Source organism: Rana temporaria, chromosome 4, assembly GCF_905171775.1.
Source record: "Rana temporaria chromosome 4, aRanTem1.1, whole genome shotgun sequence".
NCBI lineage: Eukaryota > Metazoa > Chordata > Amphibia > Anura > Ranidae > Rana > Rana temporaria.
Genome location: NC_053492.1, coordinates 270,457,346 through 270,475,889, shown reverse-complemented (window position 1 = coordinate 270,475,889; position 18,544 = coordinate 270,457,346). Strand labels below are relative to the sequence as shown.

Genomic DNA, 18,544 nt, shown 5'->3' with positions numbered 1-18,544 from the left:
GTTTTTTATATATTTTTGGGGATATTTATTATAGCAAAAAGAAAAAAATATATATATTTTTCAAAATGGTTGCTTTTTTTGTTTATAGTGCAAAAAATGTAGACCACAGAGATGATCAAATACCACCAAAAGAAATCTCTATTTGTGGGAAAAAAACGCGCAATTGTCAGTTAAAGCGACACAGTGCCATATAAAAGTGCTCCGGTTAGGAAGGGGGTAAATTCTTTTGGGGCTGAAGTAGTTAAGCACACAGTTCAAGCTTTGCTCAAAATTTCAGCTAGGTGCATGCATACTTTTCTTAGGGATTCGATTAAATTTCATTTTTTTATGACACTAACAAAAAGACACAAACACAACTAAAACCAACATTGTTTCTTTCTGCTTTAAATTGTACTTCTATTTAATCATCGTAGGATATGAATTATTAGCTCATTTTGCACAGACATCGACCTGTCTGATAACATTTTATTATTTGTAACATTACTTACATTCTAAAGGTCACCTGATAAGGTATGTGATACTTGACTATTTTCTATTTCCTGTTTGGTTATACTTGAATTTTGCACATATTATGCTAACCTGGACTGAGCTGGGAAGCATGCTACACAATGATGAAGAGTGGATGCAGTTATTGGTAATTTAGGCTAGGTTCACACTGCTGCAAATTCAAAATCGTGATTTTGCCGTGATTTGCGGCCACCATTTCAGGGAATGTCAGTCTATAGAGCTGAACTCGCATCGCACACAGATCAAACTTGCACAGGACCCCTTTTTCCCGCAGCTTAGATTCGCATCACACTGAAGTGAATGGCACTAATGGAAAACAATGTTATTTTAATGACTTGTGAATTTGAGCGATCGCAACGGCTCAAATTCGCAAAAGAATTTGCAGCAGTGTGAACCCACTGAGATGGCAGAAATGTACACACTAAAAAAAACTGTATACAGCTTTATGAGAGTTTGAGGAGACAATTAAAGTAAAGACACTCATACATTAGCTCACATTGTAGTATTGTTTGTACAATCTTCATGTGGTTTTACAACAACCTAACCTTGAATTGGAAGCTTATAAGAACATGATGTGGATTTGAAGATTGCTGGATTATTTATTTTATTCCCTGTTAATTACATGGGGATAAGATAGTGCTACATATAATGCTATATAAAGAACTCACCCAAAACGTTCTGATCATTCTTTTTGGAACAATCAGAAGCTGTCCTGTGTAGTCACCACATCTCTAATATGTAAATTGAATAAGACAGGGTGAGAACCAATGTCACATTGTTATTGCTGTCTCTGCCCCATTGGAAAGATCTCCTCTTTGTCTGTGTGGTCACCAGGACAGGGTGAGATCATCAATAAAAACATGACAGAGGTTCAGACCTTCCCAATATAAGTGTTGGCTAAGGTAATTTGACCGATATATATATTTTTTTTTTGCAGAAAAGGCACATGCCCGGGACTCTATGTTGAGGGGACACCCAGGAAATGTAGCTGCTGGTCCCTTTCCTCACTGAAAGGAGTGACTGTAATGCCACTCCTATCAGGAGAAGCAGGAGCCTACTGTGAGGACAAACCTGAGTCTCAGTGGTGTGAATAGGGAGTGAGGGAAGACTACCCTTCTAGTACTGGCATCTCCTGACACTAGTCCTGTACTCCCGTGATTGCTGATCAGTAAGAGTTACTAGGCGTTCTATTAGGTACTTAACAAGTCACCTGTACTGGAACCCTGATGTGCACAAAACATCCTGCCAGTAGGTAGCAACAGATAGACAGCCAGGGGGAAAGGGGTGCTTGGAGCAAGTTGCTGTGTTTGCAGTGTTCCCTTCCCTTTGTGCCTTGCACCTCCGAGCACATACCATGAGGCAGCATGGAGCCTGAGCCTTCCCAAAGCCACCATGGAGCCCTAAATAGGACCACTCCTGTAATTACACAGACCTAAAAGCATGTACTGACAGGATGGCACTACGAGCTCCTCTACTTTACAAGGGTAAGTGTTTGTGGCCCACAGTTGTACTCAGGAGCTGCAGAACATGTCTGCGATTCCAGGTACACGTCCTACCAGATACAGAAGGGGCTCTATTGCAGAGGAGGAGGTGTATTTTGCAAATTGCATTCTATGGATCTTCTGGAGGAGCCCACCCATATGCAGGAAGTGGGTAGATCGGCAGGTACCAAGCTAATCCAGGTGCAGCAGGTGTGAGCCCAGAGTATTCTCCTGTGCTCCTTATTCTATATTATACTAACAAAATACAGCAGCTGTGACTACAATGATATTTCCCAGCAGTGGGGACACCGGCCTGATTTAGGGTGAACACACTTTTAATCTGTGTTATTGTGTTATAACCACATTTAATGGGTCAGCAATTTCAGGGATAAAACAGGCAGCAAGGAGATTACATATCGCCTCCTTGCAACCTGTCAAACATGCTCTGAAAAGAGATTCATGTGATGTGACACATTCCACAAACATTATATAAATTCAATACATTTATTTGCATATGCCACTGTTAGCCTATCCCCTCTGGGGTGTGGTTTGTCACCTTCACCCTGGGCACTGGATGACCTTGTCCCGTTACTGCCTGTGGGTCTTTTCCCACTGATTTGAAAGATGTTTTTCATATGGGCACATGTCCTGTAAAATGACCATTGCCTATTTTATGTATAAAATTGAATAATTGATCATCAAGTGCAGAAATTCCGCAATAATGCTGTTTATAAGGTGAGTGTTGGAGCCCTTTCCCTGTAGCTACACAGTAGAAATACTTAAAAAAAACTTGTTCTAGGAGACAGGGCCATCTTAATAGCATCATGTGCTCCTGGGCAAAGTAATGCATTTGGATCCCTACCAGCCTGCCCCAAATTTACGCACCTACTCTCAAGAATTAAAGCATAAATAGTTGATTTAAACATACCGTTATATTTATTAGTACTTTCAATAAAATTGATTTTGAAGAATAAGAAAACATGCCATAAATTAAAGACTAAATCAACACAAAAAGGGGGGGGGGGATAAAGAAGGCAAGATACTGGGATCAGGAGGGCAAAGTACAAGTTCTGGGACACTGCTCAGGACACGACCATCCTGGGAAAACTAAGAAAAATGTATGACTATCCTAGCAGATATGGGGCAGTTGCCAAGTATGATGTAATGCAAGATTAGCATGGGGTCCCCATGCACCTGGGGCCCCTGGACAGTGCCCAAGTGTGCCCAGGCAACAAGACAGCCCTGCTAAAAGAAGAACTTACTGTTTTTTCCTTTAAAATAATATTTATGTCACTTTAGAAAAATGACAACATTTTCTGTTAAAACAAACTATTGTGATCATCTCTTATGATGTTTTCTTTCTTGTGCAAACACTTTTCTTCGGTTTATCATTCATAGCTGAGTATTTTTGGACATGGAAAAAAAAATCTATTCCCATAGTGCAATGACTGTTTCCACATGCACAGGCTAAAAGTATTTCACCAAAGATAGAATGTGATCTCAAGCTCTAAGCAGAATGGTGAAAAAGAACAGTGAACCAATTGCATGAGACAGGGTAATGGGAAATCTAGGAAGTCCTATACACAAATAAATTATTGCTGCCACATAAAATTTGTGTTAGAAATTGACAGCTGACTGAAATGGAAGGGTAATTTTCAAAAACAATGAATAACAAAATGACTTGTGTAGCAATGATACTGGATACTGTATGTTGTACCAAAGTAGCGCTTTAGATTAAAACATGACTGCCATATTGCTTAGATTTATCAATATAGTTTGGGTTGGACAACAAACAAATATCGAATTTGCTTTTTTTCTTTCTAGTCTATGATGGCAACGCCGTGAAACACTACAGAATTAGAAGGCTTGATAATGGAGGATTTTATATATCACCGAGAAAAACATTCAGGGATTTGGAGGGACTTGTGCAAAATTACAGAAATGTAAATGATGGTCTCTGCTGCAAGCTCACAAACCCATGTAAAAAGGTATTTACGTATTCCTCATTTATGTCTATGTGTGTATAAAATTTTCATGTATTCAGCTAAGTGAGCTATATCATTCCCAATATGCTATTCTACATTGCTTATAATTCAGAGAGGAACAGATCCCCTGTACAGACTACAGAGAAAACATTCATGTGTGGGTTTTAGCCAGGAATACCCCAAGATAATGGGATAAGCAGGAGAAGAGTTCAGGTAGAAGCTGATCAGGGCTGCTTCAGACAAATTGTTGACAAAGTGCAATCGTCATTCATCATCAGCATACAACATTAAAATATGTGTGCAGGATCACACCAGACTTATACATTCATATCTGGCCCAAAATACACAGTTATAGTTTTGGTGCAAACCCACACTCGCTTGATTTATAATGTTATTTCTTGTGTTTTCATTATGTGAAACCTGCCAAAAATGTAATCATTGGTGAAAAAAACTTTTAACACCACAACAGAGGAAGAACATACAAACCTCTATCCAGGTAGTGGCATATTAGGGATTCAAACCAACAACCCCAGTCCTGCTAGGCAGAAGTGCTAATCAGTTAGCCACTGTGCTGCCACATGGATGGAGTCTGCATCTCTGTGTAGTCAAACTGTCCTAAGTCCCAGAGGTGCAATAAGTTAATCAATGTAGATGTACTGTTGAAGGCCGGAGAACAATTGAACAATGGTTTCTGGCATATGCCATCTGTTTTAAAGGCTGGGTATGGCTGATTACTGTCAGCATGCTGAGCCCTCTCACATTTTGTTGCTTTTTGCTGGGTAAGAGGCTGCAATTAGTGCTGGTGGGGAAATCTGAAGGCTGATTATTGTCCTTGCCCATGGAAAACATATGACACAATTTGCAATGGTGGTCCAATCCTCCTCTGCATAAACACTACATTTAGACATAATTTGGGTAAGGACATGAGTCAGGAGTTATGTTTAACAACATAGGGAGAACAGACAACTTCTCTACATGAAGTGGCATGTTTGGGATTTGAACCAACAACCCAAGTGCTGTGAAGCAGAAGTGCTAACCAGTTTGCCACTGTACTGCCATATGTATGGAGTCTGCATCTCTGTGGTGTCAAACAGTCCTAAGTCCCAGGGGTACAATAAGTTAATCAATGTAGATGTACTGTACAAGGCCGGAGAACCATTTAACAGCCTGTTTCTGGCATATGCCAGCTGTTTTGAAGGCTGTGTATGGATAATTACTGTCAGCATGCTGAACCATCTCAAATTGTATTGCTGTTTGCTTGGTAAGAGGCTACAATTAGTGCTGGTGGGGAATTCCCAAAGCTGATTATTGTCCTTGCCCATGGAAAACATGGCATGATTTGCAATGGTGGTGGAACCCTCATACACATAAATACTACATTTCTTTGGACATATACCTATATGACATTAGTCAGGAGTTATGCTTCTTGATTCATTCTGTGATATTTGGTGGTTCTTGGTGTGTTAGTATAAAATAGTGATGTTACCCTCTGAATTTTGGGAATGACATTTTGGTCACAGATGTTGGTACACATATCACATTTTTTGGGATCAAATTATGATCATTTGAAAATACTAAACACACAAAATTGTGACTCATTTAAAATTTGAATCAGCAATGGTATTATTTGTGGTTTGTGAAGACACCTGTGGGAGTTTTGTATTAGATTTTTGTGAGATGGAGAGCAACAAGTGAGAGAGACAGAGAAAAATATATTTTACCAAAACATGAAAACATAATGGGCCAGATCCTCAAAAGAGATACGGCGGCGTAACTGCTGTTACGCCGTCGTATCCCTGGTCCTAACTATGGAACTGATCCACAGACTCAGTTTCCCATAGTTAGGACGAAGATCCGACATGTGTAATTGAATTACACTGTCGGATCTTAAGGATGCAATTCTAGGCCGGCCGCTAGGTGGCGAGGCCATTGAGGCCGGCGTAGAATATGCAAATGACCAGTTACGGCGATCCACGAACGCTCCGACGGGCCCGTCGCTCTAAATCTACGTCGTTTACGTCGAGTTCCGCCGCGTAAAACTAGGGCTAAGCCCTAGTTGTCCTAAGCCATGTTAAGTATGGCCGTCGTTCCCGCGTCGAATTTTAAATTCTACGTCGTTTGCGTAAGACGTCCGTGAATGGCGCTGGACGCCATTTACGGTAACGTCTAAGCAAATGACGTCGGAGCGACGTCAGTTAGCGCAATGCACGTCGGGTAATTTACCCGACGGAGCATGCGCAGTACGTCCGGCGCGGGAGCGCGCCTAATTTAAATGGGACTCGCCCATTTGAATAGGAACGCCTTGCGCCGGACGGATTTAAGTTACAGCGCCGCAAAATTCCAGGTAAGTGCTTTGTGGATCGGCACCTAACTTTGGAATTTTGCGGCGGAGTAACTTAAATCAGAAAAGTTACGTTGCGCCAAGGCTTTGTGGATAACCCCCTATACTCTTAAATATATATATATATATATATATATATATATATATATATATATATATATATATATATGAAGAAGCAACATAAAAACCCAGCAAGGACAATTTATTCTGGAGAAATAAATACCGTAGTTCATCTCAAAATGAAATGTTTTATTTATTTTTTGTGGAAGTAGCAATTGTAGAATTATAAGCAATAGTTGAAACTTGCATTTGGCTATATATATCACGTTCGCAAACGCTTTTTAGTCACGTGCGAATTTGCAAATTTACTAAAAAATTAATGGGAGTTAAATGGTGACTATTTTGCATGTCTGAGCATGCGCACTTGTGCTAGTACATAGTTGTAGAATGAGGGGGAATTTATCTCTTCTAGACTTTCAGTGATATTTCATGGTTTTGCCCATTTTGCGACTATTAATTTGCACATTTGCAAATTCGCGCTATAGTAAATAAACCCCTATATATCAAAACGGCTTAATCTGTGTCTGTAGTGCATGTTCAAACCTTAAAGTGATTGTAGTCTCAATTTTTTTCTATTAAAATAATAAACATGTCATACTTACCTGCCATGTGCAGTGCTTTTACACAGGGCAGCCTGGATCCTCCTCTTCTCCGGTCCCTGGCTGAAGCTTCTGGCCCCTCCCTCCTGTTGAGTGTCCCCACAGCAAACAGCTTGCTATGAGCAACTCGAGCAGAGCTGCAGCTCTGTGTATCCATTCAGACTTGGAGCTGCGGCCCGGCTTTGGTCAAATTTTAGTCATCTGAATTGTTTTAGTTTTTGACTAAAATCTCCAGACTACACTACTACCACTGCACTTCTTAAAATGAAACTTTAGTCAAAAAATAAAGTCTTGATAGATCACTTCAGACTGGCCCAATTTGCAGGTATAGCTATGTAAAACATTAAAAATAAGTGTCTATACTGTTTAAAATCCAGAAATGCACCCTGCTCTGCACATGCTCGGTTGCTCTCTACTTTCGGCACTGTGCCTAAAATCATACCACTAGAAGCCAGATAGCTGACAGCCTTAAGCCTTGTACACGTGATGAGAAAACCGGATGAAAATGTCCACTTTCGACACAATCGTTTGATAATCTGATCGTTTGTAGACGGCTGTTGTTCCGAAATTTTCTAAAGGGACAAACACAAAATATTTTCTTGCATGATACCAGATTGTACAATTTTCGTTTAATCAGTACAGGTTTAGTTTGAAAATACAATACAAATACACTACAGCACTTCTGAATTTTTTTTCTGTTGTATGAGAATATTCGCAACCTATTCGTATTCGATATGGAAACTAGAATGCCAAAAAAAAAAAAAAAATAGACGATCATTTGCTCGATAATCTCATTGTGTTTACTAGGCTTTAGGGTTTACTGTTGCTGAAAGGTAAATAAAGCAGCAGGAATAAGCCAATTTATGCAGAGAAACAAGAAAAGCAGGAGAAGTGATAGAACAAACTCTGACACAAGAGACACAAAAGAGTTAAACTTACAAGGATAGTGTCTTATCTTATCTCCTTGATATTCTCTACTTTCTCCTCCATTAGCACCCTGTGAACTTCAGCACTTTAAGCTTCTAACTGAGCCAAGACATACAATCAAGGCTGCAAATGTACACATTTTAATTGAAGAAAGTGACATTAGTTTTTAAAACCAAGGAGAGGGAAAGAGTTTCCAATAAGGAAGTGAATCATCTGGCCTTGAACAAAATGGTGGCCTCCAGCAATGCTGGAACCAATTTACAGAATAGACTTTTTTTTAAACCATGAAAGAGAGAGAGGTTTCTCCTAAACTGACTTTTAAGGCACTAATAGTGTAAATGTACAAGTATGCAAAGTATTATAGTAGAAAAATATTTTATTAAAGCGGAGGTTCACCCTCAAAATGAACTTTCCAGCATCCTTAACCTCCATCCCATTTAAGCATCATAGCGGTAATCTGCTGTGCTTCCGGGTTTCCATCCCAGCGGGGAGTGGGCGTGTCGCTATTTTCCCCGACGGCGCTGTGCATTGTGGGCGCTGTTTGTTTGGTCTTCTTGCAGTGACGTGCGGGCCAATCATAGCACATCAACAGAACTAGCTGCGCATGTAGTCTCGCGTTAGCTGTGCTGTCACGTGACGCTGTGCTGGTAAAGAAGGAATAGTGTAACGTCACAGCGGGGCGTGTCCTTTTCAGGACGCCGCCGGCCGTTGTGATGGCAACTGTGCAGTGTTGACGGTGCGGCTCGCCGTCAACACTGCGCATGCGCGGGATTACGCGGTGAATGCTGGGACATCAGCATTCGCCGCATCCCGGAAGACATACAGGAGGGCTTCAAGGTGCCCACAATGAAGATGGCAATGTCCATCACAAAGTTTTATAAAATATTCTTTCCTGGCAAAGCACGATCGTGGCGGCTGCAAGATCGGCACTAGTAAGTAAAGCAATTTGTATTTGAACAGCAGCTGAGTAGTCTGAAAAAAAAAAAAGTTTTCCAGCAGAACCTCCGCTTTAATAGTTAAACATCATTAAAACATACATATAGAAATTAAATATTAATTTAGCTGAACAAAATCAGCAAATATCACAGTGCTGAAGGATATATATGAAAGAACCTCCTTACACCCTGATTTTGGAACCATAAGTTATGCTTTAACCACTTGCCGGAAGGTCGGCTCTCCTGTGCAAATTGATGTACCAGTATGTCAGTCCTCAAAGGCAGGCTAGCATGCGCACTTGATGTCCACTGGCGACCTGCAAACGCAGCAAGGAGAGGCAGAACTGGGAACTGTAAACAAGGCATTTCCCCGTTCTACATAGTGACATGATAAGGATATACTGCTCCCAGTGATCGGTAGCAGTAATTTCTGTCACATTTCAGTAAGCCCACCCCCTCTACAGTTAGAACACAGTTAGTTAGAACACGCTGAGGGAAAATACTTAACCCCTTGATGGCTACCTAGTGCTAACCTCTTTCCTGCCAGTGTCATTTTTACATATATATACTGTATATACAAAAATATGTAAAAGAATATATATCGGCCTAAACTGATGAATACATTTGTTTTTCGTATTTTTTTGGGATGTGTATTATAGCAGAATTATAGCAGAAAGTAAAAAATTTTTTTTTTTTTTAAATTGGCAGCCTTTTTTGTTTATAGTACAAAAAAATTAAAACTGCAGAGGTGATCAAATACCACCGAAAGAAAGTGGGGAAAAAAAGGACGTCAATTTTGTTTGGGTTCAGCTTCGTACGACTGCGCAATTGTCAGTTAAAGCGATGCAGTGCCCTATCGCAAAAAAAATTCCGGTCATTAACCACTTCAATACCGGGCATTTTCACCCCCTTCCTGCCCAGACCAATTTTTCGTTTTCAGCGCTGTCGCACTTTAAATGACAATTGCACGGTCATGCAACACTGTACCAAAATGAAATCTTTATACCCCCCCCCACCCCACAAATAGAGCTTTTGTTTGGTGGTATTTGATCACCTCTGCGGTTTTTATTTTTTGCGCTATAAACAAAAGAAGAGCGTCAATTTAAAAAAAAACCACAATGGATGTTATTTACGAAAGGCAAATCCACTTTGCACTACAAGTGCACTTGAAAGTGCACTGAAAGTTCACTTTCAAGTGCAGTCACTGTAGATCTAAGAGCCCATTCACACCTTGGCGTTTTGTCGCCTGTAGCGCGACGCGCACAAACGCCAGAGGGACCAAAATACATGTAAGGCTATGGGCATGGTTCACATCTGCACGCTGATGCGCCTGACGCGCATCGCCTGTAGTCAAAAGAAGTTCCGGACCCTTTTTTGTCGCGCAATACGCGCGATATGCGCGTATTTGAGCGTTTTTGGTTTTCCATTGAAATCAATGTAAAACGCCAGATACGCGCGTATTGCGCGACAACAAGCGTTTGCTATGGGCGTTTTGTCAATAGAACTTGTCGCCCATGCAGAAGATTAAAAAAATCTACCAACATAGCAACAAGTGATGAAAAGATGATAGTTTTTCCTATTGGCTAAAAAAAAAACGTCTAAGTACAAAAACGTCGGACAACGCTGTATGCAAACGCGCATATTAGCATGAATACGCGCGACAAAACGCCGAAAAAAAACGCCGATAAAAACGCCGCTATTGCCTACGCCTAGGTGTGAATGCAGCCTAAGGGGGACATGCAAGGAAAATAAAAAACAGCATTTTTGCTTGCACAGTGGATGATAAAATCAGCAGAGCTTCCCCTTAGATCTACAGCGACTGAACTTACAAGTGCACTTGACAGTGCACTTGTAGTGCAGAGTGGATGTCCCTTTAGTAAATCAACCCCAATGTCTTACTTTTTGATTTAATAAATATCACAATTAAAAAAAAAAAAATTCCCTAAGTTTAGGTCGATATGTATTATTCTACATATTTTTGGTAAAAAAAAAAAAAAAAAATCGCAATAAGCATATTTGATTGGAGTAATTCTAACCTTAGGGGGAGGGGACTCACAAGGGGAGGAGACCGATCTGTGTTCCTCTGTACTGGGAACACACAGCGGTCTCCTCTCCTCTGACAGGACATGGATCTGTGTTTACACACACAGATCCACGGTCCTGCCTTGATTGCAGGTCCCGAGCAATGCGACAGGCGTGCGCATGCCCCCTAGACAGACAGGGTACGTCTGCCCGGAGGGACGAAAGGTTTCTGCGGACGTCATATGACTATACGCCGGGACAGCAAGTAGTTAAATCCTTCTGGGTCTGAAGTGGTTAAGATAATATACATTATGTAACACCTGAGGAATAAGACGAAAGTGGCACTACTCTAGGGTGACCAGACATCCCCAGTTTCAGGGGACAGTCCCCTGATTGAGGACACTGTCCCCAGGCCAAGTCTGTCCCTGGTTTTGTCCCCAGATTGGATTTAATAGGGGGCAGGGGCAATTTCGAAGACAATCAGTGCAGAATAAAAAAAAAAAAATTGAATTACACCCCCCGCTCCGCCGTGCCTACTAGCATAGGGGTTGTATTTTTCCCATTATCTGTGCCCCTTTCTGATGATCACGTGCTGGTCGGAGCGGAGGGAATATTTCTTCAGTTTCGGGCGCATGCCCATTCAGCTTCGCTCGCATATTCTTCTGCCTTGGCTCAAATCCTGGCCAGCCACCTGCCCATCTCCTTGCCTTCCCTGGCGGAGTGATCTTCCTCTGCTCCCCATCCAGTAGTAGCCGGGGCCCGACGAGTAAGACTTGAGAGGCTGTGAGGCGGGCGGTGACAGGCAGAGAGTCGCTGATTGTTGCCTACTAGTAAAGAAAAAATATGTCCCCGGATTTCATTTAAAAAATCTGGTCACCTTACACTACTCATCATACTCCTTCTGACATTGTTCTTTCCATTTTCCAATTTATCAATATGAAATAGCAGTCGGGTAAAAATGTAAATGTACTTCCTGTGCCAAATCATATGCTTTATTTCCTGTTTTCGATGAGCTGTTAAGGGACCTTCAAAGTAGACACAAGTACTGTTCTTTGCGTTGTCTAACTCCTTATTCCACCTAGAAGCCTCTTCTGGCTTAACCACCGGAGTCTGCAGTGTGCCCTGCATCCCCATCACCTCAGGGGTCTACACTGAAATCTCCACCCCTTCACTCTGCTGTTATGTTAAAGGGGCCCCCAGAGCTGTAGCACTTTTAGCTGTAGCAACTAAATGGGCCCTAACACCTGATAACCAACTTAAACCCTACCTCTGCCTATACCAGTGTTCTAGTACCATCTTCAAGTTCCCAAAAGGTCTACTAAACCACTAATCCCTCCAGCCCTAAAACTATCTGTGGTGTGTAAAGTGGGAGTGAGGAATGAAATACCACTAGACCCACTGAGATGCAACATTCCAGGTGGATGACTATGATAATTTTAGTGTCTTAGGCAATTGTGGAAAATAAGTTCATAAGTTAATGAGTTCATAGTCAGAAAAAAAAATAAAATAAGTGCAACTTTATTATATCACACAATCCCATAAAAAAAAAAATCATGCAAAAGTTAAAACAAATAACATTTCAGTGTAAGTTAAACAAAACTAGAAGAAATAAAAACGGAAGTTATAAAAATTTGACAAGCTTATTGAAGCATTGTGCTCCTTGCCTGCTCCCTGCAGCTTGTGTGAGAAGGAGGAAGTGACGTTTCTAAGAGAAAGGAAAAGAACAGCTGTTGGAATATGTGAATGTACATGTGCCAACATAAAAATAATGTCTTTGTGTATCAGCATGATTGTGGACGAGTGTGTGTAACAGTATGGCCTTATGAGTGTCTTTTATATACCGTATTTATCGGTGTATAACACGCATAGGTGTATAACACGCACCCTAACTTTAAGAGGGAAGTTTCAGGAAAAAAACTTTTCGACAGCCCCCTGCATATAACATGCAGGCACAGTTTACCCTCTATTTTCTGGCTAAAAAAGTGTTATACGCCAATAAATACAGTACAACTAGATATAAGATCTGAGAGACAGAGGAGGGGTCTGAGAGACGGGGGGGGGGGGGCTGAGAGACAGGGGGAGCTGAGAGACAGAGGAGGAGAGCTGAGAGATAGAGGAGGGGGTCTGAGAGACAGTGGGGGGCTGAGAGACAGAGGGGGGGTCTGAGAGACAGAGGGGGGTCTGAGAGACAGAGGGGGGGTCTCTGTTTAAAAAAAAAAATTAAAACGGCCCACTGTGCAATGGGCCCACCAGGAAAATCCCGATAGTCCCGATGGCCAGTCCATCCCTGGATTCTCTAAATATATAGGCCTGGATTCACAAAGCACTTACGCCGATGTATCTTGAGATACGCCACGTAAGTGTAAATATGCGCCATCGTATCTATGCGCCGTGCCCACAAACTGAGATAAGCCTGAAAATAGGCTTCATCCGACCGACGTAACTTTCCTACGCCGGCGTATCGTGGGCGCATATTTACGCTGGTCGTATTTGGCGCACCTGTTGATTCTCTATTCACATATGCAAATGAGGGAGATACGCCAATTCACGAACGTACGTCCATCCGACGCAGTGCGCGTAAAGTCTTACGTCCGGCGCAAAGTTATGCCCCATAAAGCAGGTGTAAGTCAGCAGCATCCATGCAAATGGCTGCTGCAGGGAACACAAGCCAACGTATTTTACGTAGTTTACGTAGGACATGTATATGACTAGGCGTAGGTTACATTCACCCCGTAGGCAGTGATCCGGCATATCTTAGAGAGTAGTTCCGACGTGATTCTGAGCATGCGCACTGGGTTGCATCCACGGCACGGCGCATGCGCCGTTCAATATACGTATCTGTCTGAGACTCAGCCCATCATTTGCATGGGGTCACGCCTCATTTGCATGGCTCACGCCCACTTCCACTTTCGACAACTTACGCCTAAGAAACCCAGCGCAGATTTGGCAGCACTGGCTTTGTGAATCCAGTGCTTGCCTCTGTGCGCTACGTCGGCGCAGCGTAAAGGAGATATGCTACGGCGGCATTAATATGCGCCGATGTATGTGAATCCGGGCCATACTGTATATATGCATTTAATTGACAAATTCTTCATTGCCTCACATACATTCTAACTGACAGAAATGTGTAAAATTAGTCTGCAGCATATTAATATTTTTAAATAAATACATGATATAATTATTTATAACTGAAAATATACTACCACACATTAATCCTAACTAAGGTGCTGCATTATTGATTTTGAATGATTCTTTTTGTATAAAAATATTTTCTTTGTTTCATTTTCAATTTAAAACTGCACGCCGTTGTAGATATTTTAGTCCAAGAATACTCTGACTCACCGACCTCCAGTTATACAGGTTGGTCATATAATTTGTCAATCTGCTTTAAGCAGCGTAAATACACACCTTTTTTTCCACTCAGCACGTACCATTGTGGGAACTAAATTTGTATTTTCAGCAGCTTAGAGGTCAATTTAAATAAGGTCACTTTATTTTATATATCACTTTGACAGTGCGCAGCACCGTTTTTTTTATTATTTTGCAGTGCACACAGCTATACAGTAGGGTATCATACTGAAAATTAACAGTTGTTGCAGAGCCCATTCACATGCCTATTTCCAACCTGCTGCTTCTACCCAGACTTTGTTGGGAATCTAAGGATACAGTTAAAACTTCAATATACAATACAAGCACGCTTCTTGATACATTATAGTACCAAAAGTATTGGGACATCTGCCTTTACATGCACATTAACTTTAATGACATCCCAGTCTTAGTCCGTGGTGTGCAATATTGAGTTGGCCCACCCTTTACAGCTATAAAAAAGGGACAGGTCCTAAAATATAGGAATGAGAGAGAAAGTTGCGAAAGGGGAAATGAGGAGGGTTTGGGAGAGGGGGGGGGGGAGGGGGTACAAGACAGGTGTATACCAACATGGGTTCATGTAGGAGTCTGTTGGGAGCAATGCTACTCCAATATATTATCCAAGTATTCAGAAATCCATATTTGTGACCGGGGTGAGGGGTGGGGTGGGACAGGTCATCAGGGAGTCCTATGGGAATGTTTGACTGTTCTTCCAGAAGCGCATTTGTGAGGTCAGGCACTGACGTTGGACGAGAAGGCCTGGCTCGCAGTCTCCACTCTAATTCATCCCAAAGGTATTCTATCGGGCTGAGGTCAGAACTCTGTGCAGGCCAGTCAAGTTCCTCCACCCCAAACTCGCTCATCCATGTCTTTATGTACCTTGTTTTGTGCACTGGTCCAACTCATTTGGTGGAGAGGGTTGGGCTTGGCCCCTTAGTTTCAGTGATAGGAAATCTTAAGGCGTCAGCATACCAAGACATTTTGGACAATTTCATCCTCCCAACTTTGTGAGAACAGATTGGAGATGGCCCCTCCCTGTTCCAACATGACTGCACACCAGTGCACAAAGCAAGGTCCATAAACACATGGATGAGCGAGTTTGGGGTAGAGGAACTTGACTGGGCTGACCTTAACCTGATAGAACACCTTTGGGATGAATTAGAGCGGAGACTGAGAGCAAGGCCTTCTCGTACACATTAGTGCCTGACTTTACAAATGCGCTTCTGGAAGAGTGGTCAAACATTCCCATAGACACACTCCTAAACCTTCTAGACAGACTTTCCAGAAGAGTTGAAGCAGTTATAGCTGAAAAGGGTGGACCAACTTAATATTGAACCCTACGGACTAAAACTGGGACATCATAAAAGTTCTTGTATGTTTAAAGGCAGGCGTCCCAATACTTTTGATAATATAATGTATATTAATAAAAGTCAAATCGATAAAATAATTCTTAAATGATCAGCTGCACCTCTGTATCCTGTTTGGGTATAGCACTGCCACAGCAGTCGTTTGCCCCTATGATACAAATGCATGCAGAGAAGAGGGAAAGAAATGCTGTCGCTCTGACTTGCGATGGTCCCTGGACTCTTTCTCATCCAATGTCCCTCAACCTGTTAGTTGGAAAGACCCACAAGGCTGCGAGGGAAGAAGTGAGAACCCCCCCCCCCCTCCATTTCAGCTCAAACAGGCTACAGAATGTCCGATGTAGCATCCTTGCTAGGAGGCACTGGCCCAAACTAGGCTTTCCGCTGGTCAGCCAAATGTTTGTCTGCTGGTGCAGCCAACCTACCAACGGACCGGCCAGTTGTCACCTGGGCAGACCCTGTGCCCTTCCACAGAGGATGGGCCTGATTGCCAAAATAGGGAAGAAAGAAGCATCAGAATTGTCTCTGTTGCTGTTACTAATAAAGGGCCACCAAAATTTCCCTTAGTCCCATGACGAGTCAAGCACTTGCCCCAAAAATCACCCACATCCTGGCGGGAACCCACATGGCCTCCTATGGCACTGTGAGCAATATGATATTCCACTCTTCCAGGCACCTTGATGCCTGGTGCAGTTTTCAGCTCACAATGCATCACCCCAACACCAGCAGACACAAGGCCATGCATATCAGGACCAGCACTTTTCTTGTTTGCTGAACCTAAATCCAAAGCCACAAGCCTTCTGCCCCTGTTCACCCCCCTTTAGCAGGCAGAGGGCAGAGGGCCTATGAACAGACAAGGGGATCCTGGATGTGTTCTGGGAAAAACAAGCTCAGCTGATGCTTTCTGATGGCTGACTCTGCCTTGCCTCTAGCCTGGCAGGGGCTGCATAGTTGGCAACATATGAAAAAAATAAAATAAATTAGGGACACCTTTTTCCAGAAAGCCAGTGTAAATTAATTATGGGTGGGTTAATTATTTAATGGGTGTGGCCAGTGTGGCAACATGGGCATGGTTTAAATTGCATTAAGTATTGGGTGTGGCCTAAAGGGTGTGTGGAGGGGTTGTAAAGGATTTTTTTTTTCATAATAAGCATCCTTTACCTGCAGACATTCCTCTTTTCACTTCCTCATTGTTTGTTTTTGTCAGAAGTTGCTCTATTTCTTCTCTGTTCTGTTCACTTCCTGCTTGTCTGATTGTTACTCACCACCGTGAAGGGAGGCTTTACTGCGGTGGTCAGTGACGTGCTCACCCCCTCATGGGAACTACATCTGTGCAGCAGGACGCTCTCTACGTGTTAGAGACTTCAAGGAGGTGTGAATTACTGGGCGTGCCGCAATGCAAACTGGGGAAATTTAGTTCTTACATGAACGAGCGCTGCAAACCAGGAAGTGAATGAGAGAACAGAAACTAGAACGCCGGAGGTGATATAGATGAAGGAATTTAATAGGTATTTACTCGTTTTTTAACAGAATCATTACACTATTCTGTCTGCCTACCTTGCAGACATTAATTTTAGGCAACATTTTTTTTTCCTTTACAACTCCTTTAAATTGAGTCTTTGATATTTTCTTGGGTCACCCCCATGCAATTTTGCTCTCCACCCTAATATCCCAAAAAAACAAATAAACACACACATAGACTTCTCTCAATAAATAATAATGTAAACATGAAGAACTGGTCCACTCACTGCTAGAGGTTACAGCACATCATTACGGCTGGTTGGTTGGTAGATATTACTGCAGTTAGTACAAGAAATGGTCAAAGACTGCAGACATAGTACAGAAACTGCAGGCCACGGCGTACTAAAGGAGAGTGTCAGAAACTGTTGGCGTAGTAGAGGAGAGGGTCAGAGACTGCTGGCGTAGTACAGGAGAGGGTCAGAGACTGCTGGCGTAGTACAGGAGAGGGTCAGAGACTGCTGGCGTAGTACAGGAGAGGGTCAGAGACTGCTGGTTTACTACAGGAGAGGGTCAGAGAATGCTGACGTATTGCAAGATGGTCTATAACTACATACCTTAATTTAGGCAAACTGTAGCTTACAGCAACAAAATAGTTCTACTCTATGCGTCTCCCAATGGCCTTTGAAATCATGTGCTTCGTTTGAGCCCTTAGGGTAAGCATGGGACAAGTGACTCTCCTATCAATGACATTCGCCATGAGCTACAGAGCACCAACCGCTGCCTCTCCCCCCAAAAAAGCCATTTGTTTCCATATAGGCCACCAACCGGAACTTTCTCTCATGCCCTAAAAAAACAACAACACAAAAAAAAACACAATCAAGCCCCCCTCCCATCAGTCATTTGTCTCCATACAGGCCACCCACCACCTCTTCCTCACACACCCCCAACCCCCCCCACAAAATAGCCCCCATCCTCCATTTGTCCCCATAAAGGCCACCCACCACCATTTCCTCTCACCCCCCAATCCCCCCTCTAAAGAAAAAATAATAATAATACACACAAAACAAACAAACAGAGTAGAGCATTTACCTTGGGCCCTCCTGAACCCTGGTCGGATCTCTGCCTTCCACCCCAGCAACCTCCTGGCTGTGCAGCAGTGTCCTACTGGTAGAGGGTCAGGGACTGCTGACTTGTGGTCCAGGCTGCTCCCATCCCATGCAGCAGCAGCCTCCTTGGGCTCTCCTCTCTCAGCTAGCCATGCCCCGCTCGCAATTGACCAATCGCGCAAAGGCACCATGAGACTTGTGACTTCACTGATCAAGCAGAGGAGACAGGGGGATGATCATCATCATCAGAAAGATGATGCTTACCCCAGTGGCGCCACTTCAACCGTATTAGTGCCAAAAGCCCCCTATTTCGGGACAGGCTTATACTGGGACATCGGTCTGATTTCCGAGAATGTCCCTGGAAAATCGGGATTATGGGGATGGGGGAAC

General features: G+C 42.7%; 1 protein-coding gene across 1 annotated transcript in view; it reads left to right on the top strand.

Annotated features, from left to right (window-relative positions):
• Positions 1 to 18,544, top strand: part of FRK (fyn related Src family tyrosine kinase) — a 122,184-nt gene that overhangs the window by 65,178 nt on the left and 38,462 nt on the right. Inside the window, exon 3 of the mRNA XM_040350266.1 lies at positions 3,813 to 3,976. Coding sequence (XP_040206200.1) covers positions 3,813 to 3,976 — 164 coding nt within the window. The remainder of the gene's footprint in view (positions 1 to 3,812; positions 3,977 to 18,544) is intronic.